We start from the raw sequence: 26,804 nt of genomic DNA on the forward strand, positions 1-26,804 counted from the left end.
ACCCAACACGTCAAAGGCCCAGTTTCCAATTTTTTTTTCCTCCTACAATAAAAGAACATGTTTGAACATTAAACGTAGAAAAAAAAAACTAATTGCACAGTTCTCAACAAAATCGCGAGACGAATCTTTAAGCCTAATTAGCCCATGAAAAATCTTAAATGCTACAGTAACCCACATGCGCTAATGACTGATTAATTAGTATCAATAGATTCGTCTCGCAGTTTCCTGATGAGTTCTATAATTTATTTTTTTTATTAATATCAAAAATCTCTCCCAACATCCTTCCAACACATCCGATGTGACACCCAGAAATTTTCTGACCCCAGACTAAACACAACCAAAGTTATGGAACTGCCTTTACCGTAGTACGTTTTTTGGAACTTATAAAAAAAGCAAAGCTAGTATAAATTACAATATAGTACCGCTGGAAATACAGTCGAAAACAGGAGATGAGACAAACCAAACGGTTGAGAATTGAGACGAAGGAGAAGCATGCATGCATCATCCATTCTCGCCGCCTATGACTATGACTACGAGCCGTCCGGCGAGAAAACGAGGGCTCCACCCGGACGGATGCCGTCGTTTTCTGATCGGACGGCCCAGACATGCCTGTGCCCCACCGGCCCTACACGCCGGCACCGCACCGTGCACCGCCCTTGGTCAAACACCAACACCAAACCAGACCAAACCAAACGAAACGTTGCCGGGCGACGACACGACGACGACGAGAGGAGATTTGAAAAGGCGATGGACGATGAGACGGAGCCGAGCCATGCGCCCAAGCGCCCAAGCGCAGTGGCGCCAGAGCTGGGGCCCGCCCGAGCTGCTCTGCTGGCTGGCTGGCGGCAGGAAGCGACACCACGCGGTCTGGGCACGTCCTCCCGCCATTAAAACCCCGGCAGGGCCTCGCATTTATCGCGCCATTCCTGCCCGCCCCCGTCTCCACGCAGGCGCCAGGCCCACCACCACCACGAGGGGACGACCGGAGCCCGAGATCCGATCGACCGCTCACTGCCACCGTTCCCCGGCTGCCTAGCTCAGCGGCTCAGCCGGTCCGGCGAGAGCAGCGCCTCGGGGTCGCCGCACCGGAGCCGGCTCGACGCGGCGGCCGCGCGGCTGCTCCGCCTCGCCGCGGCGGCCAGGATCGAGGGCGGCTCCGACGCCAGCGACATGAAGAAGCCGCTCCCGCCGCCGCGGAATCGGCGGGAGAACGGGGACGGCTTGCACGCCGCGCCGCCTCCGCCGCCGCGGTACGACCGGAAGGAGAAGACGCGTGCGGCCGCGGATCCGCCCGCGCCGCCGCCGCCGCCGCCGAACGGGGACGGCCAGCGCTTGCTCCAGAAGCCGCGGCCCCGGGAGGTGGTCCCGCCGTCGGTCGCGGCGCCTGCGGCGGAGAACACGCGGTACCGCCACGGAGGCGACGCCGTGGACGCCGCCTCCACCATGGCGAGGCTGCGCTCGAAGCCGAAGGAGTAGGAGCGCTTCAGCAGGAAGTCCCTGGCGCCGACCGCCAGCTGCTGGTCCGGGCTGGCCGGCGCGATCTCCGCCTGCTGCTGCTGCTCGCCCGCTCCCACCGCCGCCGCCGCCGGAGCATGAGCAGGCGGCACCGGGTGGAAGAAGAGGAGGTCGTCGAGGCTGGGCCGCACCCGGCGCGCAGCGGCGCGGTGGAGCGGCGACGGCACGGGCGGGGGGAGCGCGACGGCGGCGCGGCAGAGCGGGCAGGACGCGTGCGCGCGGAGCCACACGTCGATGCAGTCGGCGTGGAACGCGTGCGCGCACAGCGGCAGCGCGCGGAGCTCGTCGCCGTCCGCGAACTCCAGCAGGCACACCGCGCACTCCCTCGACGCGCCGGAGCCCCGCGCCGACACCGACGACGAGCCGGTGGCCAGGTACTGCGCCGACGGGAGCGACTTGATGGCGGCGTCGTCCAGGCCGTAGTAGGGCGAGAAGGTGTGGTAGTAGTTGTCGTACGTGGTGAAGGACGCGAACGAGTCGTCCCCGCCGCCGCGCGACGAGGGGGAGGACCCCGGGATCATCAGCAGCCGGAGGCGGCGCCGGCGCCGCCACCGCCGCCGCGCCGCGCGGAACACGCGGGTGACCAGCCGCGCGTACAGCACCACCAGCAGCGCCGCGCCCACCACCGCCAGCATCGCGATGAGCGGCGGGCTCAGGCTCGATCCGCCGCCACCGCCGCGCCTGCCGCCCGCGAACGCCGCAGACGGCTCAGGCGCCGGACCTGGACCCGGACCCGGCGCCGGACCTGGGCCCAGCGACGCGAACGCCGCGTAGGGAGAAGGCGGCGAGCTGACGGCGGCGGATGGAGCAGGCGCCGGGGCAGCAGGGGACGACGGCGGCGGCGCGCGCATGGCGGTCGCGGCTGGCGCTGTCGTCCTCTGGGCTCTGGCTGGGCAGGTCAGGGTCAGTGCGCAGGAGGAGTCGGAGGCGCAGGTGGCGAGCACATGGCGCGGCGGCAATAGCTGCGGCTGTGGCTGCTGCTGCTGCTAGTGAAAGTGAGGCAGCAGCGGCGTGATGCTTGGACGTGGTTGAGTGCGATGCGGTGCACCGGGGCTCTTTGCGAGCCGCCACGCACCGGCACCACTCACCTCTCCGCGCTAGCGTACAGCGGTTGGTGCGCCGATTTATGATGGAATGCCGATTTCATTTACTTCCATTCCACCAGTGCAGGTGCAGGGCACCATTGGATTTTGGATCTCATCAGAGTTTTTTCCCACTCCCTTGCAGAGATAACAAATTGGCGTCGGATCGAGCTTGAGCATAGCTGGTTGATGACTTGAAAAAAAAAGATAACCTGGAAAAATATGGAATTCACTGATAGATTTTTTTCCAAGGGAAAAGGAAATAATATTAAAACTTGGCAAAATATATCTATAGACAAGATTACATATGAAAGAACTAGGAATAAAAAGAGGTAATATTCTATCTAATACAAAAAAAGAAACAATATTCTATCAAATACTCTCCAAACCTTCTTTCCAAGTGGTTTTGATCAACGCTCAAGACGAAAAGAGCCTCATCAAACACTAAAACCGTAGTAGATTTCTTATACCGAATCTACCGGCTAACCTAAAACCTTGGGCACGTTGTAATATCCAACGTTCTAGAACTAGAGCGAAACATATCTAAAATCGATGAAAGAACATGGTCGATTGAATCGTCATCGAGTACAACACATGCCATAGGTTTAGCAACTCCAACCATTGATGCATCTAAATCGATAAAAGAACGTCACTGGTTGAATTGTCATTGAGTACAACAAATTAAGGCCGTGTTCGTTTCGCTGAAATTTGGCTGATGCTGTTGCTGATGCTGATTTCTTGTGAGAGAAAAATATTATTCTTTCGCTGAAAAATACTGCAACGGGGTCTAAATGTTGCAAATTTAGCAACTCCAACCATCCATCATGTTAGACGTCTAGTTTACTCTCCTAGTCTGGGCGATGAGGTCGATGGTCCATATTCGCCCTTGTATATGGTAACCACAATCTGCCCGGCCGTGGAGCCACAGGTGGCCGAGATCGTCGGCGGCGAAGTCTATGCTCTCGAAGCCTAGAGAAAAAGTGGAGATGAGCCTGAGCTCTCCCCCAGTGCCGTATAACAGAAACTGAAAATAACTTTTTCATCAGATAGAATTCAGTCTTAAAAGTAAACTTCGGTTTACAAATAACTGAAACTGAAAATAACTCTACATCTATATTTGACCTTGATGCTTGCAATTCTAGCCATATAACAAGGACCGTTGACCTGTGCCTGGATTATGGCCTTATTGGCAAGTAAGGTGAAGATTGTGTCTCTGTCTCAAGAACAAAGACAGCTGACTGTTTTTCATGCACAAATGGTTCAGCGAAAAGTATTCTCATTACCGTGGTGATATTTTTTTTTTTGAAACGGAAGAGAGCCTAAAAAAGCATTGTACAAGCATATACAAAAGTGTACAAGAGGGCAAAAACCCAACACGATCCACCTCAGGTGGCCTCAAATCACACACGCAATAATAAATTGGAGATATGCTTTGCTCCCGCCATTGCCCACAAGCCAGCCTCTTCCTTGATCTTCTGGAGGAGATGCATTGGTGCGGATTCTTTGCGCTCAAAGATTCTTGTATCTCTTTCGGTCCACACCTCCCAACAGACAAGAATGATAATGGAGCGCAACCCTCGCCTCGCCATCGACGATGTTCGATCTAGGTTTTCCCACCAAGTTTGTATGGAGTCTCCTAGCACCCAGATGGAAAGGCCGCAGGTGTTCGTTGCCTAGCCACATTGCAATGCTCTCCCAAATGCACCTAGTGTAACGACAGTCTTGAAAGAGATGGACTCTAGATTCTTGACTGTGTCTGCAAAGAGGACACACACCATTATTTGGCCATGCTCGCGCTTGTAGTCTATCGGAGGTCTAGATTCTGTTTTGGATGGCGAGCCACCCAAAGAACTTGCATTTTGGTGGCGCCCAGACTTTCCAAATCAGTCGTTTGAAATTAGTCGTCGTTGATCCAATGAATTGCGCGTGGTAGGCTGATCCTGTTGTGAATTTTCCATCTGGCACGGAATTCCAAATGATGTTGTCTTCCCTGTTTGATTGGAGCTGAAGGTGGTTTAGGGCATGCCAACGCTGAACATACTCCACGAAGTGTTGGGAAGTGAAACCTGCATGCTGTAGGTCTATGTCCCTAATCCAGGCTCTGTTGTGCAAAACTTCGTTGAGCGACTTGTTTTTATTTTTTAAAATTTGGAAGATATTTGACGCTGGATCTTGGGGCCTTTGACCTTGGAGCCACGCGCTGCTCTAGAAGGATGTTCTCCTACGGTCGCCAACTGTGATTGATGTTGCCACAGCGAATAGGAGCCTATCAGTCGTGTCATATGGTATGTCTGAGTTAGTTAGCGGCCTTCTTTCTCCCTCCCATTCTTTCCACAGTCATCCGACGACGTAGTGCTCTCGCAAATTTTTCAAGATGTAGAATGCCGAGACCCCCAGATTCAGTTGGTCTTATGGAACGTGGCTAATTCACTTTGCATTTCCCCCCAGTTAGCTTCTCGGATCCAGCCCAGAGGAAACTCTTCTTAAGGTTATCAATTTCCTTTGGCGTGGCTTGGGAGCTCTTAAGGATGTGAGGCAGTACACAACTTGGGAGGTGAGTACTGCTTTGACTAAGGTGGACCTTCCTGCATGGTTAATATTCTTGCCATTCCAAACAGTGAGCTTGCTCATGGCTTTGTCAACAAGAGAATGAAAATCGATCCTTCGTAATCTGGTGCTTGTTAGAGGTAGCCCCACGTATTTTGTTGGGAAGCGCGCTCGTCTTGCTAGGAAATTGCTCAAGACCTCATCCAGGTTGACACCTTAACATCTTATGGGGATGACAGATGACTTCTCAACATTTGTGTTTAGTCCAGTCGCGTCCCCGAACTTGGCGAGAATTTCAGCGAGCGTAGTGACATCCCTCTTATATGGCTTAACAAAAATTGCCATGTCGTCCGCATACATGGATGTCCGTATGACAGTGTGTTTTCCCCTGGATTTTGCTAAGTGTCCCTCTTCCGTCGCAAGGTCAAGGATTTTTTTGTAGTGGGTCGATAGCAATGACAAATAGCAGGGGTGAAAGAGGGTCGCCTTGGCGCAATCCTCAGCCGTGCTTGATAGGTGTAGAGGGGACTCTGTTGAGAAGGACGTGGGAAGATGATGATAGAAGGGCAGCCACCCAGTCTCTCCATTTTTGGGGGAAGCCAAGCTTGCTCATTAGGGTGAGTAGATATTTTCATTGAACTGAGTCAAATGCTTTGGTTATGTCGAGCTTGAAAAATAGGGCTACGGTCTTGGATTTATGGAATCGACGCACAGCACATCGGACCGACATGAAGTTGTCATGGATGCTTCTTTTTTTATGAAGGCGCAATGGCTCTTGGAGACCAGACTGTTCATGTGAGGTGTCAGCCGCATTGCCAAGACCTTTGCAATGATCTTCACAAAGGAGTGGATTAGGCTTATGGGCCTAAAATCCGATACCGAGTCCGCCCCATCCTTTTTTGGAATAAGCACGACATTTGCTGTGTTGATGATAGCTAAATTGGAGGTGCGTAGTCGATGGAAAGCATTAGCCACGTTCATGACGTCCCCTTTGATAATATCCCAACATTCTTTGAAAAAAAGACCCGTAAAGCCATCCGGTCCGGGCGCCTTATCAGTCGGCATCTGATTTATGGCACTCCTGAGTTCGGATTCTGTAAAGTCGCCGGTCAGCATGTCAAGATTATGCGTGGAAATTTGCAGTCTCCCCCAATTTAAATCAGCACGTCTTTGCGGCGGACGTTTCATGATATTTTGGAAGTGCTCCTGGACCACCGTCACTTTTTCGGCATGTGAGACCGCCCAGCCTTGACCATTTCGTAATCTTTGGATGTGGCTCTTTCCTTCTTCTAGCGTTAACTCTTCGGTGAAAATATGTAGTGTTGGCGTCTCCCGGCTTAATATTGAAGACACACGAGGCTTACCTACTTCTTGCCCTCTCAATGACCGCCAGGCCAAGAACCCGTTTTTTAAGCTTAGCTCTGAGGTTGAGTTCCGCTGGAGACAAACTTCTATTTTCCTAGGCGACATCCAAATGCAAAATGACTTCTAGAGCACGTGCAGCTTCATTCACGTGGATTGCCAGCTTCATCCAAACGTGGCGATATGTTCATTCATGCAAAGCATAACTAGCATAATAGCATATTTTAGTGCAAATCGCCACATCATTCATGTGGATTGAAAACATTCTCAGTTTCATCTGCATCACTCAAGCCACTGCCACTCCATGTTCGACGCATGCCGTGATCCCACTCATCCGGAATCGATCCGCACTGCCATATGTTGTGCCGCACTCATCCATCAGAGCTTGGATTGAACCCTGCACCTGCAGAACACATTCTCCTCAACCTTGGTCCCTTCAAAAAGAGGGTCTCTCATTCTCAGGTTGGCCATTGGGGTCTTGCTTTTGCGAAAGAGATGAGAATCAGGATAAATCGGCGATATCAATCAATAAGTGCCCTAGGTTGCTCCTACTACTCTGCTTTGCAATGTTCTCTGTGCTCCATAATTTGGGTCTCAGTGCATGCATTATTGATTATTACCACATACGAGTAGCATTGCTCTTTTTTCTTCACTTTTTGGCATACAGACGGATGAGGGCAATATTCCAGCCCTCAGAACCAATTCCTTGCTTAATCCTGGTCGATGAGCACCATGAACAGTCTGATATGATGTTTTAACACGACAGTAGAGTATCCAGGGGAAGATCGGATGCTCCGGGTTTCCAACTTTCCATCAGAAATTGCCAAAGCAGAGCTGACAGACAACTTGACACTGAACTGCCTATCAGGGTTCAGAACTGTATTCGGCTTCTGCACTTGAACACTGAACTGTAGTAAACTAGCAACACCTACGTAGTTCATGGAGAAAAATGTTACAGGTTTTTGGTACTATGTTGACACCGACATGAAAAACCTAAGTAAGTACATTTCATGGCTTCAACTGAAGAATGTCGCCAAGAATTCCAACATGTTGATGGTGTCCCAATAATTGTTTCAGATATTTTCCCGATACATTCCTCCCTAAATTCCTGTCTGTCTGCGCAAGTGATTCTCGCTGCACTGAAATTAATCCCTGATGAGTACAGATTTTTTTGCAGTCTGTTGGGGACATTCCAATTCCAAAGCAACTCCAACAGCTTGGCTGTTTTTGTTGTGGAGGCAATTTTAGAATTTGTATAGCAAAAACGAGGCTCCAATAGATATGCTATCTGACTTTGTAAAATAAAAAGCTGGCTATCCCTTGATTTTCGGTGGCCATATATCGTCAACCACGGACACTTGCTATGTGATTTTGTAAAATAGCAAGGCTGTTGAGGACCTCTTCTTTTTCGAAGAGTTTTATATTTTATAAAATGGCTAAACAGTGGAATTTAGCTAATAATTTTAGCCAAGCTTTTGGAGTTGCTCAGAATGGAATTTGTGCGCTCTTATCCTCTGCTGGGCCTCCATCACGAAGGCAAGATCATCGTTCACCGAGGAGATGGCTGAAATCCAGGACCGGATGTTCCTCAACTGGTTTAGAAGGGAATGCCGTGTGGGATTACCTGCTGGATTAGTTAAGAGAAGAACCTGAGCAATCTGACGTTGGAGGACGAGGTGAAGAACAGAAGCCTGCACCAACACACGAAAGCTTGAAATGCCCTGTGTGTGACAGAATCATATGTGTCTGTCAAGCAGCATGTCCCTTTTCGTCAGACTAGTCATCGTGCATGAACTTGCCAAACAAATAACATGGCACTATTCAGATTTTTGTTTCATTTCATTTTGTTTATGTGACAACAAACAAGTAACAGCTACAACTTCGTTAGAATATATACTAAGGAAGTTTTACAGAACAAGTTGCGATTTCTAGAGGGAATTTTTGAAGTCCACATGACCCTTTTAAACGAACATATCGACCATACATGACCATATATAGGCTTTGATACTCCCAATCCAAGAAATACAATAATCACAAACATCCAAAAATCGAAGGACACGTACAAGAATATATTCCATTCCTCGACACTCTTCTTCTCCAAGCCTAGAACCAAAACCACCCAATCCAACTGCCATTCCCATTGTTTCCTTATATACCTTTGCCTCCTGCTTCTCTCTAAACACTCTGAACAGCAGTGCAACAGCCACGGGCAGTAGCATCAGTTGGGACTCTACCGGCCGGCGGCGATGAGGTACGGCGAGGTGGCGCACTTCAGCCACCCGCAGCACCGTCTGCGGCTGGAGCACGCGGAGACGCCGTTCCGATGCGACGGGTGCCGCGAGGTGGGGATCGGGGCGCGCTTCCGGTGCCCGTACCCGGGCTGCGACCACGACCTGCACCGGCAGTGCGCGCTGCCGTCCTCGCCGCCGCCGCCGCCGCTGCGGCACCCGTTCTACCCGAGCTGCGCGTTCGTGTTCCTAGCGCACGCGCCGGGGGGACCCGGGGCGCGCTACTGCAACGCGTGCGGCCGCGACGTGGCCGGCTACGTCTACCACTGCCGCGCCTGCGGGTTCGACCTGCACCCGTGCTGCGCCGCGCTGCCGCACGCGCTGGACGCCGGCGGCGGGGTCAGGCTGTACCTGCACCCAGACTCCAGGGCCGCCGGCGTGCCGCCCTGCCACCGGTGCGGCCACCGTGGGCGCAGCTGGAGCTACCGGAGCCAGTGCAGGTGCTACAGCCTCCACGTGGCGTGCGTCATGGACATGCTCGTCGAGAGCTGGCACGGCGTCGGGCGACACAAGGGCGCCGGCGCGAACGTGTACGACGGCGGGATGGTGGTGCCCGGGAGCGGCGGGTACAGGGTGCCGGCGATCAGGGGCGCGGCGAAGAGCAGCCACGCCAGCAGGGGGGGAGGAGGGTACTCGTACTGGGGCAGGAAGAAGGGCAAGGTGAAGCGCTGCTGCGAGATCGCCGGGTTCGCCGCGCAGGTGGTCATCTCCGCGGTGCTCGGCGACCCCACCGCGCTCATCGCCGGCGTCATAGGCTCGCTCATTGCGCGGTGACACACGGACGCCGGACTTGATCGGGCAGACATGATCGATCTTCGATCATGAAAAAAGATGTACGTATATACGTGCGCCGTCGTCGGTGTGCGTGCATGCGCAGCCACTTAGGTAGACACACTTCGTGGCGAATTTACTGTGGACAGTAAATCAGCAATGATATGCTGTTGTTATAAAAGGAAATCACCTAGCTCTCTTTAGTCTTGACCACAGCCTCCATAACACAATTTCACTCTCGTTCACACAGCTCACATTTTCACTCGTGATTTTTTTAGGGGAACATTTTCACTCGTGAGTGTGAATCCCCGGTATTCCATGAATACCTATAGACGGCCTGATGGACTGACACGGGCTTAGCCCGAAAAGATAGGATATGAGCTCAGCACGGCACTAACCTCATAGTGCCCCTGCACGCCATGGCACGGCCGTAGTGTCGTGCCCTGGCCATATCCTTGGGCCTTAGTGTTGATATTAGCACGACACGGTTAAATGGTTTGACACTATCGTTGGAAGTATTGTATCTTTTCCTCACTGGTGGGTTTTTACAAAACCTAGCTATAACATAAACCTCCTCCGTATCTCGAAATTTCTTCCATGACCCCCACGCCGCCGCACCCGATGCTTCGGCTCCTCCCTCCCATGGCTTTCTCTTGTATTTCTCAGGGGCTCTCGCCGCCGGTCGCCTCTCCCCAAGGGCCGCCCTCCCTCTCACACTGTTCCCTGTCTCAACCTTCCTTAGCTCCCTCTCGTCATCCTAGACTCCCCGAAGAGTGGCGACATGACGCGGTGCAGCGGCTCCGTGGCAATGATGAGACACAGCGGCTCTGGCAGTGGTGGCATGCCACAGGGGTCCTAACTGCGTGGTGCATCGACTCTGGCAATGACAGCAGCGCTGCTCTAGTCGTGTCGGGGCTAACACGGTCTTGATAGGGGCGGTCGTTCACATTGTGCCGACACGGCATGATTAGATGCCTTTAGGGTGCACGGAATGGTATAAACTAGTTACTAGCTCTAAGCTAACTTCCTCAATAGTGCTAACTTTTATTATATAGCTCATAAGGGTGTTTCCAATGATGCTAACTACATAGCTAGCTTACGTGGATGTGAGAGACAACAACAAAGACTATTTTATATATTCTTATTTTTCTATATACTATATTGGATCCACATGTTCATCTCTTAGATTCTTAGACCACGTGAAATAGATCAGCTATTTGTTCATCGCTAGTGACTACTCTCTCTTTTACTTTTTTCCTGTTCATGTCAGAATAGCTAACCAAATAGCTAGCTGTTGGAGACGCCCTGGGGCATCCTCAACGAGCAGTTGTAAATCGCTAGCCGATTAGAAATAAAAAAAGGAAAAAATATCCATCCAGACGGAGTGGGCCGTGTAGGCAGAGATGGTGAGCACATGGGGGAATGTGCGAGCTAGCTAGGAGTTCGTCGCTGGTGACTGAAGTTTTCGCATTCTCTCTCCATCAACGTAGGCAAATAGCTAGAGACTTCATCCTTGTTGGGGATGGCCTGGATAGCCTTACATGACACTGTCACACGATCTTGAAATATGTGTATGAGCCTAGTCTCTTCTATTAATTAAAATATAAAAAAATACTTAGAGCTAGTTTATGAGTCACTTTTTGCGGGTGTCGTCGTGCCTAGACTGAGAAGCCGACACGGTGCCATGACATGACACGGCTCGTGCCTAACGGTGTCATGCCTAATCATGTCGTGCCATGTTTGGGTCGCCCGTTTGGCTATCTATATGGATACCGCAATATCTTGGCCAAAATATTTTACAAATACACTATAGTATGTATCATACACAGATATGCATATATGGGAGAAGTAAAAAAATGTTTAATGTATTTAGGCCGGAGGATAGTGGGTTGTGTAGGTCAAATCAAATCAAATATTCGAGATTTTCGTTAGTAGTACCGGTGCCATAGCCGAAATCCAAATTACACGGGCCAATATTTCTTAGAGGAGAAAAACGGCCCGTAAGGCCCAAGTGGAAAGCCGAGGACAATAAAATTTTCTTTTCTTTTTTCCTTCATCGTCATCTGCTCGGCTCCCCTCGAAACGGAGACGGCCTGCTCTAATCTCATTAGAGGAGAAAAACGGCCCGTAAGAAGAACAACAAAGGATGATGCTCTAATCTCATTAGAGCTCACGACTGATTTGTAGACAAACTAGCATGGTTACTAATAATCTAGATGTGAATAAGTAGAAAAAAAATTAAAAACAACAATAATAAATTTGTTTTGTGTTGATTGTAGGTGGTATTCAATCGGCTATATACCTTTGGTGTTCATGATTACTTGAGTGATTTGGAAGATCAAATCACTCTAATGAAAGAATCCAAACAAATCGGGTGATTGAAGTCCTTCGTTCATTTGGGTGATACAATATTCGAAGTTACACCATTTCTCATTGGGCCAGGATTTGTGTGATAAAAAGTCCAAAATCATACATATGCTCATACACCCTACCGAAACATATGCTTGCGCAAATTACAATACCTCCATCAATTAAATTACACCATATCAGACAATGTAAAATAATTTGTTTATAGCAAATAAAATTAAGGCGGAAGAGAAGTATTAGTTCCTTCCATGCATGCTATTTAGGGAAAAGAAACAGAAAAAGGAAATCAAAGCAAAAAAAAAAAAGGTGCGAGAAAGAAGATTTTTACCTGAGCATATATATAGTGAAACTGAATAAATTGTATTATTGGAACAAAACATATGTAGATGACAAATAATCAAAGGAACAGAATCCAAAATTATTTTATGTATTGCAAAATAACAGGATTACTTGGCCTTCAATTAACCAAACATGTCAAATAGGAAAATGACAAAACATACAACAACAACAAAAAAGTGTGTGTGATTGGTGGCACTATACTTCAAATTATCTTACTGGTACAATTACACAAAACAAAACATAAGTGTAGTTAAATTTTGAAATGAGAATTAGTAAGGGCAGTCCCAATGGTGCATTGATGATGGTTTCTATCCTCATTAAATGACTTGCCACGTAGGCAAAACGCTGACATGGCAACGTAATTAATGAAGAAAGAGAGCAAAAATCATAGAAATGGTTTCTTCATGAAGAAATCGGGTCTACTCTTGACCCAATGCACAAAGAAACTATGAAATCGTCATTGGGGAGAAACCACCAGTTTCTAGGGAGCTCGTGTCGCACTCCCATTGGAGGAAGAAGATAGAGTTAGGAGAGAGAAAGAGAAAATAATTATTACTCATAGAAACCATGGGTTAGAAAGCAGTACTTTTTTAATGCGGTATACTATGTTAGTTTCTTTCGTTGGGAGTCCCCTAAGCACCCATGGCATATATACCAACATTGAGAACCCGAACCTACGAGTGTAAAATCCAAACGCCGCTAGCTCTACATGAGCACCATCACCAAACGGAATTAATGATCACTAGCTCGGTAACAACGAGCTCGCATCCAAAGCTTCCGAGGAACCGGCACCGGCCGGAACGATCTCGTGTCACCCACCAGTAGTCCGATAGTTCCGACCGTACGCCCACGCGCACGAGGAGAGGACGGAGCCGCGGGGCAAGACGGCCCCGCCGCCCCTGCTGCGCCGCCTGGATTTTGGTGCCGTTCCCCGACTTGGAGCCTCGGACGACCGCCGCCGCCCTCTCCGGCCAGCCGCAGTAAGGGACGGGCCTGGAGGAGACGCCGCACTTACGCGGCTCCGCCTCCGCTCACCACTCGCGGCCCAGCCTGACTCCTCCCGTCCTCCGTCCACTCATCCAGGCTCGTAGCGTAAGTTCCGTCAGCGTTCAGTGCCCCCCTCCTGCCCTTCCCTTGCGATTCTCCGGCAATTGGTCCCTGTATCAACCTTTGCTCAAACACTGAACATCTATTGCCGCGTTAAGTTAAGCCAACACAAGGATTTTTGCAGAGTGTTGTCACCGTGGTCTTCTTAGGTTAGTGGTCGCCGAAATTTCTTTATTTATTTACAACTCCATTGCGCTTTGTTGGCTGTTGCCGATTTCTTGTTTTTAACTTTTTATCTCCAATCAACTGAACTATAGTTTTTCTTATACAGTTTCAGGCTTGGCCATGCCTGTAAACATAGATATTGCTCCTTTCAAGCTGGACATCGATGAGCTGATAGCTGATTATGCCAAGGTAATTTTGTCAAATTCTCTCCGTGTGTTGTGCGCATATTAACTTTAGATGAATAATACGTAACATCTGTGTGTTCCTGATTGGTAGGAGAACTATACGTCATTCGCTGAATTCAAACAAGTGTGGATGGCCAAGAAATTTTCTTATATCTATGAAGGCAGACCTAAGACAAACTCGGGTTTATTCATGCAGTCCCTCTTTCTAAATTGTATTGGTAGGTGTTAGCTTCCTGGAAGTGCATATTTCTGAACTGAACCCACACTTACCAATAATCCTTTTGGTGGAAACAACTGAACTATATTTTTCCACTTAATTGTGTGTCCAGGTCATTTGACTTCTCAAAGTTCACTACCCCAAAGATTGGCTGGGCTTTACTGCCTTTACTGTCTGTATGAGTGCCAGCCATACAAGCCACAGTTCAAGATTTATTTGTCTCTTGGTAAGGCACATATATTCGAGCCAATAATCTGGTGCATGTTGAAACTATTCTTCAATGAATTAAATATTTTCTTCTGTTGGAAACAGAGGAGTGCAGGCAATTGAAAGATTTCATTGTTACGGCTAAGCAAAATGGACTGAATCTTGTGGCTGCACTTGTCAAAAGGATGCTGAATAAGGGCATGTTTTTGTTTGGCTACATGAATTTGATTGATGACAATGGGGACAAGCAGGTTGAGGAATTGACTGCATTGCAGAACAAACGAGTAAAATTTGCCTGTGACAAGTACGTGTGACTTTTGCCACCGTGATCTTTAGCATTAGTATTTTTGTTTTGAGTAAATTGCACCAATGATATGATGTTCATATGAGTGTTAGTACTGTAAGCAATCGCGCCTAACAAGTAAGATTAGTGACACAAATATTCGCTGTAAGTTCCTTCGCCTTGCTTCGGTCTTGCATGTTGTTCCAAAGTGCAGGTTATTACTCATGTTTCTTCCTGTGCAAACATGGCTATAATTTGGTCAACGAAAAAAAACAAGGCTAAATCTATTGCCTGCTGATATTTTCCATGTAACTTTTATGTTTGCAGGTTATTTGCAAATACCCAAGCAGAAAGTTATATGCACATGGACTTGGTAAGTTCAATGCTTGCTTTTATTTTAGTTCTACTCCTATCATGGTGGCATGGCGGGGACACGGTTCCGTGGTTTGCACATTCATGCGAGAATGTGATCCTTCTAGTTTTGTGTTTTGATACAAGCTCCGTAAAATGGACCTGCGCTCCCTCTAATTTTCCCTCTTACTTTCCATAAGATCTTATTAATGAATTATTATGCTGTGTTGGGTTGGAAATATATCATCACAAAAACAAAAGGCAGCCTACCAATCTTTTCTTTGATTTATAGTACAAACATCATGCAGGTACTCTTCTGTTACTGATTTATTCTTCTTCCTCTAGGGTGCCGAGTTTGAGCTTGATAGCATCAAGAAACTGTCGAAGGAGTATGCAGAAGCAAAGGAATTGGCCCTTGCAGGTGCCTGTCAATTGTCACTGTTTGATTTGTGCATTTTCTTCTCCTTTATGTAAAACTCTGGACTAACAAAAACACTGTTTCTAACCCAACTGTGTTATTTGTTTGCCCCTATCACCTGGACAGAGGCAAGCCAAATTGTGGAAGTTGAAGATGCTAAGCACCTCCTTCAGAGTGACAAGCTGTTGGGTGACAAGATAGGTGAAGTCGTCAAAGAATGGGATGCCCAGAAGGAGGGGTTCTACGAGAGAACAGGATTATCCCCTGGCAATCGGCTCATGGTGATTGACAATGATGAATCAGGAGTACAATATCACGAGGATGGATCCCGCGGCAATCAGCTCATGGTGGTTGACAATGATGAATCAGGAGTACAGAATCACGAGGACGATGACTTTGATGAGTTAGATCAGCTGCTAGAGTGAAGAAGAGTATAAGTCCATAAACTCTTACCGTCATTTAACCCTGTAATTTCAGCATGCTTTGAGATGAAACTGTCGTATAACCCTGTAATTCAGCATACTGCGAGATGAAATCCTTGCTCGTGTTTACTAGGCACTCCTTTTTAGTTGTTTTCTGTTCTCCTACACTGACTGAAGCAAAATCTTGTTCAGACTTCCAGTTTTGGTGAAGCTTGTCCTGACGAGAAAAGTAAATCTTTCATGTACCTGGTGTCCCAAATTTCCAATTGGCGAATTAAACTGCAATGGTGATCTCCACTATGTTGTCTGCAGTAACTGTACATTAAAATAATCCAGTGTGTCCTTGCAGGAAAAAGAAGTGAACTTGAGTAAAAATGTAGATGACAGTGACATGACAAGAAAAAAAAAACGTGGTGTGAACATATCTGAAACGAAGTAATTTTCAATTGGCGAATTAAGCTGCAATGGTGATCTCCACTACATTGTTTGCAGTAACTGTGCATTGAAATCATCCATTGTGTCCTTGCAGATAAAAAAAGTAAACTTGAGTAACATGTAGATGAACAGTGACAAGAAAAAAAGTGGTGTGGTGTGAACATATATGAAACGAAGTATACTGAACGCGAAAAAAGAAAGATTCCATTGCCGGGATTTGAACCCGGGTCGCCTGGGTGAAAGCCAGGTATCCTAACCGGACTAGACGACAATGGATTTGATGTTCGAATGCACAACTTAATCCAATAGTACAATTTTTTTGTTTTTGATGAAACCCACTTGTACTAACTTGACCACACGACCAGCGTACAATCCGCTCAAATATGTTATGAGTACCCAATACTTTTTTATATTTTTGTAAAGCCATATTTTATCATAAACGAAGAGGCCTGGTGCAGTGGTGAGAACTGTCTCACTGAGTCACCAGGTCGTGGGTTTGAAGCAGCCTCTCCATAGATTTTACGGGAAAAAGACTTGTCTCGGTTTATCTCTTTCCCAAACCCCACTCACGTGGGAGCCTCCGGACCCATATTTTATCGTAAACGCGGCCATGATTAGCACAGTCCAGCTGTAAGCAAACACCGATGCACTACTTTTTCTGTGCTGAACTACACCATGATGCCCCCTTTCCTTAATTTCCATTTTCCTTTTCAGAAAAAGAAAGAAAACAGTCTCCTTTTTTTTGGTTCTACTATAAAGGAACAAGCGTGTGAAAAGAAGCCAAAGGCCACGCACGCTCGGCTTTGTTGAGCACCCCAACCAAACTGGCTGTTGCTGGCCTCTCGTGCCCGTCAGGCAGCTCGATCTTCCACATTGTCACACATCGAGACCATCAAAGCGATAGTTTGCCCAAACTATCTCCTGTTCGATCTCCTTCCAGTTCCGCTCGGGAGGAGAGATCTCCTGCGACAAATGATTCGGAAGGAAAAGGAAGATGGTTCAAGATTCAATGATATGGCCCTCCATGCACAGTGGTAGCTTGTGGTAGTTCATCACTGTTCCCTGTTGCCTGTTGTGGTCTCTCACACGCAGTCTCGCAGAGCTCCATGGTTGTCCCTGCCCAGCCTGCACTGCAACGGCCAACGGCAATCGGCAGCCTCATGTGACTACTGAGCAGCAGCAATGTCCAGTGGTCCCATGCTCCCTCTATCCATATCTGCTTTACATACAAACGGCTGAACGCAAATGATGCCGTCGTCCGTCCCACATCCTTTTGCTGCTTCCGGCAGTCCTTTTGATACTGATGAAACTGACCGGTGAAAGGCGTTCTTGGCCTCTCTGTATGTACCTACGCGTCTCAAGAAAGATGTTTCTTCCATGACATCGGTCTCCGTCCATGGTTCAGCCCCACCTCTTAGCCCCAGAAAAAAAAAACTTGGACAGTCCTGCCGCACCAAGCTTCAAGCAGGCCCCACGGTTAGTCGGTGAGCATGACGATTCTCATTCACAACGTCGCGGTAAAAAAATTTCGTGAACATTCAATCACGCGTGCCAAATGTTCATCGACTTTTCGTTTTCAGGAATGCTAAATAACAACAGAGTGTTTTGATGGATTCCACACGTGATTCCTGGTGCGTCCGATTCATGCAGGGATGGTGGTGGAGGGTGTCCGATTCGTGTCCTCACCCGCTGTCTTCTCCTCGCCTGCGCCTGCCGTCTTTTTTCCTAGCTCCGCCGCGGCGGCTAGGGTTCCGACGAGCCTCTCTCACTCTTTTTTCTCCAACTCCGTCGGGTATGGAAAGAGCCGGTCGGGGGAGGTAGGCAGGCCAGGTGGTGAGGATGGTGGTCGGGCGGTTTAGAGGCCCTAGCGGTGGTAGCGGCGGCCGAGCTAGGTCGAGGTGGGGGAGTCTCTGTAACACCCTCGGTGTTACACCGTAAATCATTTATCAAAACATGTCATGAGCATCATGTTTATGTGTTAATGCATATAATAAAGAATGTAGATCAACTTCCGTAACTCAAAACGATCGACGGAAGTGCGAAACGAAAGTTAATTCCACGGTCATGTTATATCACTTAGGGTTTAAAACCAATTTTTATTAAGCAAAAATGATATAAAACACCTATGTGACACTTAAATAAAGTTGAAGGTACAAACTTTGCAGATGGCAATGAAATACTTGTTGTCGAAAAATATTATTGTTAGATAGTATTTTCAATAGCTGATGGAATTTGGATTAAAATTCAGCCCAAGACAGTAATTTTTAAAGTTGAAAACGGTGTGACAATGCTATATTAGTGAATTAATTTTGAAAAATTTAGCTAAAGGCTTGTACTATATTTTTGCTTGGTGGGTTGCATCCAAGTAAGTACTTGTCAATGGTACAGGGGTTGGTTTAGTTAGTATGTGCTTTGGTCATCAATTAATTGCTACAAAAAGTTCAAAATGCTGTTTGGGCGCCGGTTGACAGCACCAACTTGGCATGCTCATATTTTCTTCTCTAGTCTACCTTGGTCCATGTATATTGCTCCATTCAGTAGCCCTAGGTACCATCTTCAGCTCGGCCAGGTTGGTTGGGTCATAACCAAGTTAGACGGGTCGTGGTTGATGCTTTAAAAACCATGCACAACACGTACTCGACCAGTTTTCTAGTGTGGGCGCGGTCACCGTGCCTCGGGGGCATGACATCGCAACGTCGGCGCGTCCGACGCACGCACGCCACGCTCGGCGGGTCGTTGAGGGCCGGTTGGCCTGGCCACACGGTGCCGTTGCCGTCGCGGGCCGACGCCCTGGCCGATCCGCTGCCGTCTGGCCGCCCTGCCATGCCGTGTCGTTGCCGCTGCCGTTGCGTCGCGTCGCGTCGCGCCTGCACGCCTGCGCTACGCTGCGCTGCCTCTCCCTGGCCGGGTGGATGCCTTCCGCATGTGGCCATGCACGCCGTCACCACGCCATTAATGGCGTTGCAGCACGCGGGCCATGGCCTGTGTCCGACGCACGTGCTCGTCCCCTGCGCTTGGACGAGGGTCCGTCGGCCATGGCAACCGCAACCCGCCAAGGCGTGCCCCTACTTTTCCCCGCTGCCGCTGCTGTGTCACGACAACGCCTGGACACGAGAGACACCTCTCATTAATTCCACACGTCTGCACCTGCGCTCCCTTGTCCTCTCACCGCCTGTGCCACCAGCAGCCGTGATGACGGCCGGTCGGGCGCCAATTTGGTGTTTCCGCCCTGGCAAGCCATTAAGGCTGCGCTTGGCCGTGGGCGTGGATAGCTCGCTCGCCATTCACCCACTGTCCAATTCGTCGTACCACTATCTTCACCTAGCTCTTTCCTTTGCCCCGCGCGCCTCATCCCAGTTGTTACTGGCTCGCCTTCGTCGCTGACACGACCTTGTCACCGCGGTGCGCCACCGCCTCCCACCGGCGTACGTGGTCAGCTTCCCACCGTCACCCTCCGCTTTAACAATCACCTCGGTCGTCTTCACTGTAAGCCTCTGACGCTCGTATGCCAGCTCGTTAGCACCGTAGCCTCCTTAGTTCGTCGGAACGGCTACGTCGCCATCGTGGAAAGCCACTCGTCGGTGCAGCTCCTCCCAGTAAACCACGCAATCCCTAACAGCCACACATCATCGTCGTTTTAGCCTGAGGTGGAGGTTGGCCCCTTAGATCGATCGGCATGAGTCCCGAGTGGCCGGCGTAGCCGCGTTATGCCGGCGGATGCCGCGCCGTCGTGCACTCGGTCGTCGGGAAACTCGTGGGGCGAATTAGAAAAGACTAGAGGGGTTAAGTGGGGGAGTCAGTGAGAGGTAGGAATAGTAGAGGATCGTGGGTGAGTTTGATAGGAAGCCGAGGGGTCTGTTGCAAAAGCGCCAGCGCGTGGGCCTTCCCCATCGCGGGCCGCCTCGCGTGGGCCGCGCCAACAGGCCGCGCTCATGCGTGCGCTGTGCCGCGTGGGCCACGCGTTGCGGGCCGCACGGAGAAATCGGTTTTCCTTTTTCCAGGGAATTAGTAAATGCTTTTCCAATTTAGTTTTGAGTTGATCTTTAGTAAATTATATAAAATCAGGTAGATGTCCAAAAATTATGTAATAAATTTTGTTAGATTCCTAAATTTGTGATCTATCTGTTAGTATATTTAGTTCATATAGTTCTGTGGTATTTTTAGGGTTACTTTATTTATTTTAGAATGCTTGTTATTATTATGATTACTTAGAGAATGATTTTTTGTGATGAAATGGTAGAAATGCTAGCTTTGAAATTTTTACAATAGGTTCATTAGATTATTATTTGCTCACTGTAATTTTTGTAGCCTTAGAATATGTTGAGAAATGGGGTAGCTAAGTACTCCTTGTTTTAGTATATATATTAAATCGGTAATAAGAATAAGGATGCCTTTAGTTGCTAAGATAATACGTGAAATGTTTCATACCTGTTTAGTGGAAATAATAGGTAACTTAGCGTCTTAGTCATTAGAGCTAGCTTAGTAGCTTGATAGATGTATTCTTATTTTAAGAGTTGTTGTTGCCGTATTACTAAGTGTTGCATCATCATTTCATGCATGTAGATAACGAGTTAGTAGAGTTTATGACCACAGGCGAGCCGGAGTACGAGGAGATAATCGAGGAGTACGAGGAGGAGATCCTTGTCCAGGAGGGAGCCCCGGAGCCACCAGCTGCTGACTTTGCTGACACTCCGCCTACCCAAGACAAGCCCCGATGCATAACCCTTATTTTGAATGATCACTGGATACATATATATGTGATGTGCATTTATGTTTTAGGTTTATTGTTGAAACTACATGCATAGATAAACCTACCTATGAGTCCTACTAGCATAGATCGAGTAGCTGCTATACTTAGGCTATCGGTAGCGTAAGTAACCTGCCGTTACTCGCAATAGGTGATTATTATTATCACTCTCATGATAAATGGTGAAAAAGAAATAAAGACCGGGCAGGGATATGGTACGGGTATTGGTGGGTGTAAGAGGTTGTGTCCCGCGGCCAACGGGACCTAGCTTGGTTACACTGTTTTTCCTATCCGTGTTGGTTAAGGATCGACCGTTGCATTGAATTCTAGTCAGGTCACAGACTTATTATCCTGAGCACATATTTGTTTATGAGACCAGGGAAGGCTCGTTGCTCTCTTATCGTGGGTTCCGGCTCTTTTCGGACCGACTGACGGGGGTGGTGGAGGTCTAAGCACCACACGGAGTCTGAGACTCAGGTGTGGGGGCTTGGAGTCTAAGTTTAGATGGAGACCTAGACCCCTTGACAGGAGAGTGGTGGGTTGGTCCTGCTTGTAACTAGGGTACAAGCGGGGCGTGTGTTTCGGGGTACTCAGCTGGACTACATTGGTTCGCGAATCGTCGTATAATACGGTACGACTTGTCTACAATCTAGCACCGTAGTAAGAACTAGAAGATGAAAGGTGGTGAAATAGATCTGATTGCTCAACTCTTACTTGAAAGTTGAACATGTGCTTACATAGAATGGTTAGCTAATGAACTAATCATGGCTGCTAATAAAACAAATACATAAGGATTCACTACTAGTGTTGCTTTTTGTAAAAAGGAAACCCAGCAAATCATAAAGCTTATCATATCCTTTGGAGTCGGGAAATTATTCTCACTAGTCGGGTAAGTTTTGCGAGTACATTGTGTACTCAGGATTTATTTACCCCTGTTGTAGTTGCAGCTTGAGGAGTAGCTGTTGTGTGAAGGATTCTTCTGGTGGACACAGACGAATCCTTGTATATTATCGATAGACGTTTATTTTAATTCTGCTGTTTAAATTCTGCACTCTGAACTTGGTACCGTAATAATGTATTTCTAAGAACTCTGGTCGTATGAAATGGACTAAGTATTGTAAACTGGTTCTCATTATTGGATCCTGGAGGAAAAACGTGGATTATTCGAGTTCTCCCTTTGGGTGTGCTCGACGGAACTGCTCGAAGTATCTCGCTCTCGGGGGGTGCTTAGTGTCTGGTGGAAGACGAGCGTCTTCGAAGGTGTGTTATTTCGGGTGATTCTGCTACAGTCTCGCCGGAAGTTGGAGAAAATGACGGTGGCCGAGCTTGTCGGAGTTGGGGAAGAAAACGACGGCGTGAAGAGAGTGAGGGAAGGGAAAGAAGCTGGCCGTCGCGGGCGCGGTAGGTAGGATCTCGCCGTGTGGGCGAGGAGCAAAGAAAACAGTGAAAAAAAATTGGGTGTGAATATGGGGGCAAAAACATGCGAATGTCAAATACACGCTCGTCGTTTTTTTACAGTGGAATATAGTAAACCATGCTGTAGGACCGGTCTTCTGAAGAAGCTCAGCTGTGCGTGCTCGCCTGGAACAGCGCAGTGCAGTGCAGATTGTGCGTGTTGTACAGTGCAGGGTTCAGAAGGACGGCACAAACAGCGAGGACAAGGCATTGGATTCGGGGCAACAATATCCTACGGAGTAGGAGTACTTCCTCTGCCATGGCAGCTCGCTTCTGCGCTTCGCCACTGCTACTGCTGCTTGTACTGCGGCCTTTCACCTTTGTATATACTCCTACCTACCTGGAATGTACTCGTACCCAAAGTGGTACTCCACGCGGCCGGTGAGTCCGTTTCGCAGCCAGTTCGGAGGAGCTTCTCAGCCTTGCACTGCAGCAGCAGCAGCGTGGATTGACGATCCCTGACCCTCCAGGTGAAATCTTGCTCCCCATCCGCCCATTTGTGTTCTTGACGCCGCTGGCGGCATGTCGCTATCGAGAACTACTAGGCATTCGCAGGTGTTCTTGTTCGACTGTTCAATCGATTGATTGATTGTGGATAGATTAGATACGGGGGGGCAGGTGATTTGGTGAACTCGATGAGTGGATGCAATTAATGCAATAAAATCATGGGCCTGCCACCAGTCTCGATCGTCCTGCGACGTTGCGTTGTTCCCAATTCCTTCGGGGTCTCGTGATCTTGCGCCGATCGTGTTATTTTTTTAATCTATATTTAATACTTTATATATGTGTCAAATATTCGATGGAATAAAAACTAAAACCTGTAATAAGGAACCAAACAGCCCCTCGATCGCCCCGCGCAGGCGCAGGTACTTTCCGATGAGTCGGATGTGAATCCGGGCTCCATCTAGGAGCGGAGAGATGGACATGGATGGATCCAGGCAGCAGCAGAGGAGGAGGGGCTCGCCGCCGGAGGCGGGCCCCGCACCGTGCCGATCGCCGTCACGCCGGAGGGCTTCTGGTGCTGTCCGTCCCCCGCCGCGCTGCACAAGAGCCTCCTCAAGAACCCGCACCACCATCCCCACGCCAAGCACGCGCCGGCGCCGCCGACGCATAAGACCCCCTCGGCCCCTCCGTCCAGAGCCCCCTCCGTCCAGACCGCGCCGTCGGTGACCGACGACCCGGCGCCCGCCGTGACGGACAACCAGCAGCACCACAACCACATCCAAGCGACAACCGAGGCTCCGGCTCCGGCCGGCGGGCAGCAGGAGCCACCGCCGCAGCAGCACAAGGTCTGCGTCGGGTTCGGGCGGCCGGAGACGAGCGACCTGACGGTGATGCTCTACGGAAAAGAGGGCATCGTGGTCAGGATGAGCGTCCACAGGGACGTGCTCTCCCAGAGCAGCGCCTTCTTCGCCCAGCGCCTCGCCGCCGCCGGCAACCCCGCCCCCGCTCCGCCGCCCTGCGTGGAGATCCACGACTGCGACGACGCGGAGATCTACGTGGAGACGGTAGGCCTCATGTACTGCGACGAGGCCAAGCACCGGCTGCTGCTGAAGCAGAGCGTCCCGCGCGTGCTCCGCATCATGAAGGCCGCCGACGCGCTCGGCTTCCACGCCTGCGTCACGTCCTGCCTCCACTACCTGGAGGCCGTCCCGTGGGACGGCGACGAGGAGGAACGCAGCGTCGTGTCCTCGGTCCGCCGTCTCCAGAGCAGGGACAAGGACGACGGCTGCAACTACTACGGCGGAGTCGTCACCCCGCTGCTGAAGAGGATCGCCTCCGACGACTGTCTGAGACCGCCCAGCGACACGTTCGCGAGCATCACGGAGACGGTGCTGACGAGCACCGACGACCGAGGCCGTCGCGAGATGACGGCCCTGGTCCTGAACCTCCTCAAAGACAGCACCCGCAGCCATGGCGTCGGCGTCACCGGCGGCGACGGATCACCACCAGACGACATCTCCTCTGCCGAAACGCTGTACGGTTCGTGCCGGGGCTGCCTGGACCGGCTCCGGGAGCTGTTCGCCGAAGCGTCGTCGTCCGAACCGGACTACTACTACCCCGCCGTCGTCACGCGGCGGATCGCGCTGGAGACCGACAACCTCCTGTGGCTGGTGGAGATGCTGATGCTGGCGAGCCAGCGCGCCGGCGACGGCTTCGTGACGCTGTGGTCGGGGCAGGCGGAGCTGGCCGCGTCGCACGCCAGGGTGCCGGCGCCCTCCCGCCACGCCGTGAGCCGCGTTACGGCGCGGCTGTTCGTCGGCGTCGGGAGAGGGGAGCTGCTCCCGCCCAGGGACGCCCGCCTCCGCCTCCTCCAGGTCTGGCTGCACCCGCTCATCGACGACTACGCGTGGCTGCAGCGCTGCGGCGGCTCCCGGCCGTCGTCGGCGTCGTTCGACAGGAGGCTCGTCGAGGACGGTATCGGGCAGACGATCCTCACGCTGCCGCTGGAGGACCAGAGGTCGATCCTGCTCGCGTGGTTCGGGAGGTTCTTGAAGCTCGGCGACGATTGCCCGAATTTGCAGAGGGCGTTTGAGGTGTGGTGGAGAAGGACTTTCGTCAGGCCCTATGTTCTTCGTCAGCCTGATTCTGACGCAGGTGATGTTTCGCCAGCGCCCTTGGGGGTGTTTCCTCCTAAACTCGTCGCTGTCACGTCAGGTGGACGAAGTATTAAATACAGATTAATTATAAAACTAATTGTATAGTTTACGACTAATTTGCGAGACGAATTTTTTAAGTCTAATTAGTCTATGATTTAACAATGTGGTGTTACCGTAAACATGTGTTAATGACGGATTCTGTAATTTATTTTTTTATTAGTATCCAAACACTTCATGCGACACCCTCATGTGACATCTTCTAAATTTTAGTCACTGGATCCAAATATCTCCTTAAACTTAGCTGCTGATCACAGAATGTTTGGTAGAAACAAACCCTTTCTGAATCTTGAGGGCATTGTCTTGGTTAGTTCATCTGACATGAGAGTTGGCAAGAATTTGAGTGTTTTTTTAGTGGATGTGTAAAGTTTGACGGTTTGCAATTGATAGCAGGGGTGTTTATTAACTGAGTGTAAAATCAGATGATGTTCTCTGTTTGTAAGAAGAAAATCTCATCATCAGTGAATTCTACATTGTACGTCTTGTGCCCATCCCTTCCAGATTTTTTAATTAGTTGAAGAATCTGGAAGGGACTACTTGGTCATGTTTAAATCTTGTAAGTTTGACTGGGAATATTCTGGTCGTGGATAAACAGTTAAACACACAGCCACGATGTTCCCGCCACACCCAGGAAGCTAGAGTTTTGAGCAGTGCAATCTGCAAAAATACTTAAAATTTCTTGGGAAATTAACCGCGCGAAGTTTTTATTTGGCAATTAGTGTTCAATCATGGACTAATTAGGCTCAAAACGTTCATCTCGCGATTTTCAACCAAACTGTACAATTAGTTTTTTTTATCTACATTTAATGCTCCATGCACGTATTATAAGATTCGATGTGATGACTACTGTAGCACTTTTTGAGAAACTTTTTAGGAACTAAACACAGCCTTACTGGAAACTGGAAAAAGAGATGATTTGCCCATCAGAAAACAACTGTCTCAAAGTTTGAAGACAGCTTGTGGCAATGGTGTTTGAATGCACGAATTTAGTAGCATCGCTCCTTGTCAACTCAATTCATTATACGCAAATCAATATTCAATGATGATCATAATAAGCATTTAACACGCATTCTCACGAATGAAGTGAGAATAGGGCGCGTTTGGTCGACCAAAGGATGCCCTGCCGTGCCACACCTTCCGCGTCGCAGTTGTGGCATGTGTTTGCTTCGCTGCCCCAGTTGCGGCATGCCGCAGACTCGCTTTGGTCGTCTAGTTTATTTTGGATGCCAAATCGTGCTGTAGTTACGGCGGCCGTTTTCTGCGCCGCACCTTCGGCATGCCACAGACTCGGTGCGGCATCTTCTGGACATCATCTAAACGCGCCATATCTATCACTCCTGTGACGTGGGGTTGGGACGTGGACGGCCAGCCACGGCTCTTGCGGCTTGGGGCCGGGATGATGCAGAGGGCCGGAGGCAGTGCCGCAGATGCCCATCCGCATTGACCGGCGCGCCTGTCATGACGTCGGCCAGTGCCGGTCCTACGATTTTAGGGACTCTCTCACGATCTCGTCTTGATCATGTGTAAAATTTTATAATATATAGGTGTTAATTTTACTTACAAAACAAAAACAAATTCAATAACATATTTTTAATTTAACATGTCTGATAATTATCGAGGAACAATGTAGATTAAGCAATATATTTATAGATGTATGATAATTATCGAGGAACAATGTAGATTAAAAAATAATATATTTGTTTTCTTTTCTCACCCATGACAAATGTTTCTTAGGTACCATTTTAAAATTCTAACACCTAAATTAGAAGAAAAATATGACTATACGGGTACAAAATACTAGAAGTCTAGAATACTATACAAATAAATAATTTGAATTAAAAATAAAAAGAAAAAAATACTTTGGGCCTAAACAACTGATCGGTG

At 49.2% G+C, this 26,804-nt stretch overlaps 3 protein-coding genes, 1 non-coding gene and 1 pseudogene across 5 annotated transcripts; 3 read left to right on the forward strand and 2 right to left on the reverse strand.

Annotated features, from left to right (window-relative positions):
• Positions 1 to 343: 343 nt before the first annotated feature.
• On the reverse strand, positions 344 to 2,908 carry LOC136508188 (RING-H2 finger protein ATL65-like). The gene has a single exon (XM_066502814.1). It carries the CDS (start codon positions 2,364 to 2,366, stop codon positions 1,038 to 1,040), a length of 1,329 nt encoding a protein of 442 aa, XP_066358911.1. The 5' UTR covers positions 2,367 to 2,908; the 3' UTR covers positions 344 to 1,037.
• Positions 2,909 to 8,701: 5,793 nt separating this feature from the next.
• On the forward strand, positions 8,702 to 10,332 carry LOC136509318 (uncharacterized). The gene has a single exon (XM_066504144.1). The coding sequence runs from the start codon at positions 8,753 to 8,755 to the stop codon at positions 9,566 to 9,568; it is 816 nt and encodes a 271-aa protein (XP_066360241.1). The 5' UTR covers positions 8,702 to 8,752; the 3' UTR covers positions 9,569 to 10,332.
• A 2,664-nt stretch (positions 10,333 to 12,996) lies between these two features.
• Positions 12,997 to 15,871, forward strand: LOC136508412 (uncharacterized). 2 transcript variants are annotated; one of them, XM_066503080.1, is made up of 8 exons: positions 12,997 to 13,527; positions 13,650 to 13,732; positions 13,820 to 13,946; positions 14,058 to 14,171; positions 14,258 to 14,456; positions 14,763 to 14,808; positions 15,132 to 15,207; positions 15,331 to 15,871. In XM_066503080.1, the coding sequence occupies exons 2-8, from the start codon at positions 13,664 to 13,666 to the stop codon at positions 15,627 to 15,629; spliced, it is 930 nt and encodes a 309-aa protein (XP_066359177.1). In that variant the 5' UTR covers positions 12,997 to 13,527; positions 13,650 to 13,663; the 3' UTR covers positions 15,630 to 15,871. The 2 variants fall into 2 exon arrangements, with proteins under 2 accessions (XP_066359177.1, XP_066359176.1); XM_066503079.1 differs by having other exon boundaries at positions 12,997 to 13,363.
• Positions 15,872 to 16,263: 392 nt separating this feature from the next.
• Positions 16,264 to 16,337, reverse strand: TRNAE-UUC (transfer RNA glutamic acid (anticodon UUC)). The gene has a single exon. It is a non-coding gene; the product is annotated as a tRNA-Glu (tRNA).
• A 6,427-nt stretch (positions 16,338 to 22,764) lies between these two features.
• On the forward strand, positions 22,765 to 25,410 carry LOC136508199 (BTB/POZ domain-containing protein At3g50780-like; annotated as a pseudogene).
• The last annotated feature ends 1,394 nt before the right edge of the window (positions 25,411 to 26,804 follow it).

The sequence above is a fragment of the Miscanthus floridulus genome, chromosome 15 (genome assembly GCF_019320115.1).
Source record: "Miscanthus floridulus cultivar M001 chromosome 15, ASM1932011v1, whole genome shotgun sequence".
Taxonomy (NCBI): Eukaryota; Viridiplantae; Streptophyta; class Magnoliopsida; order Poales; family Poaceae; genus Miscanthus; species Miscanthus floridulus.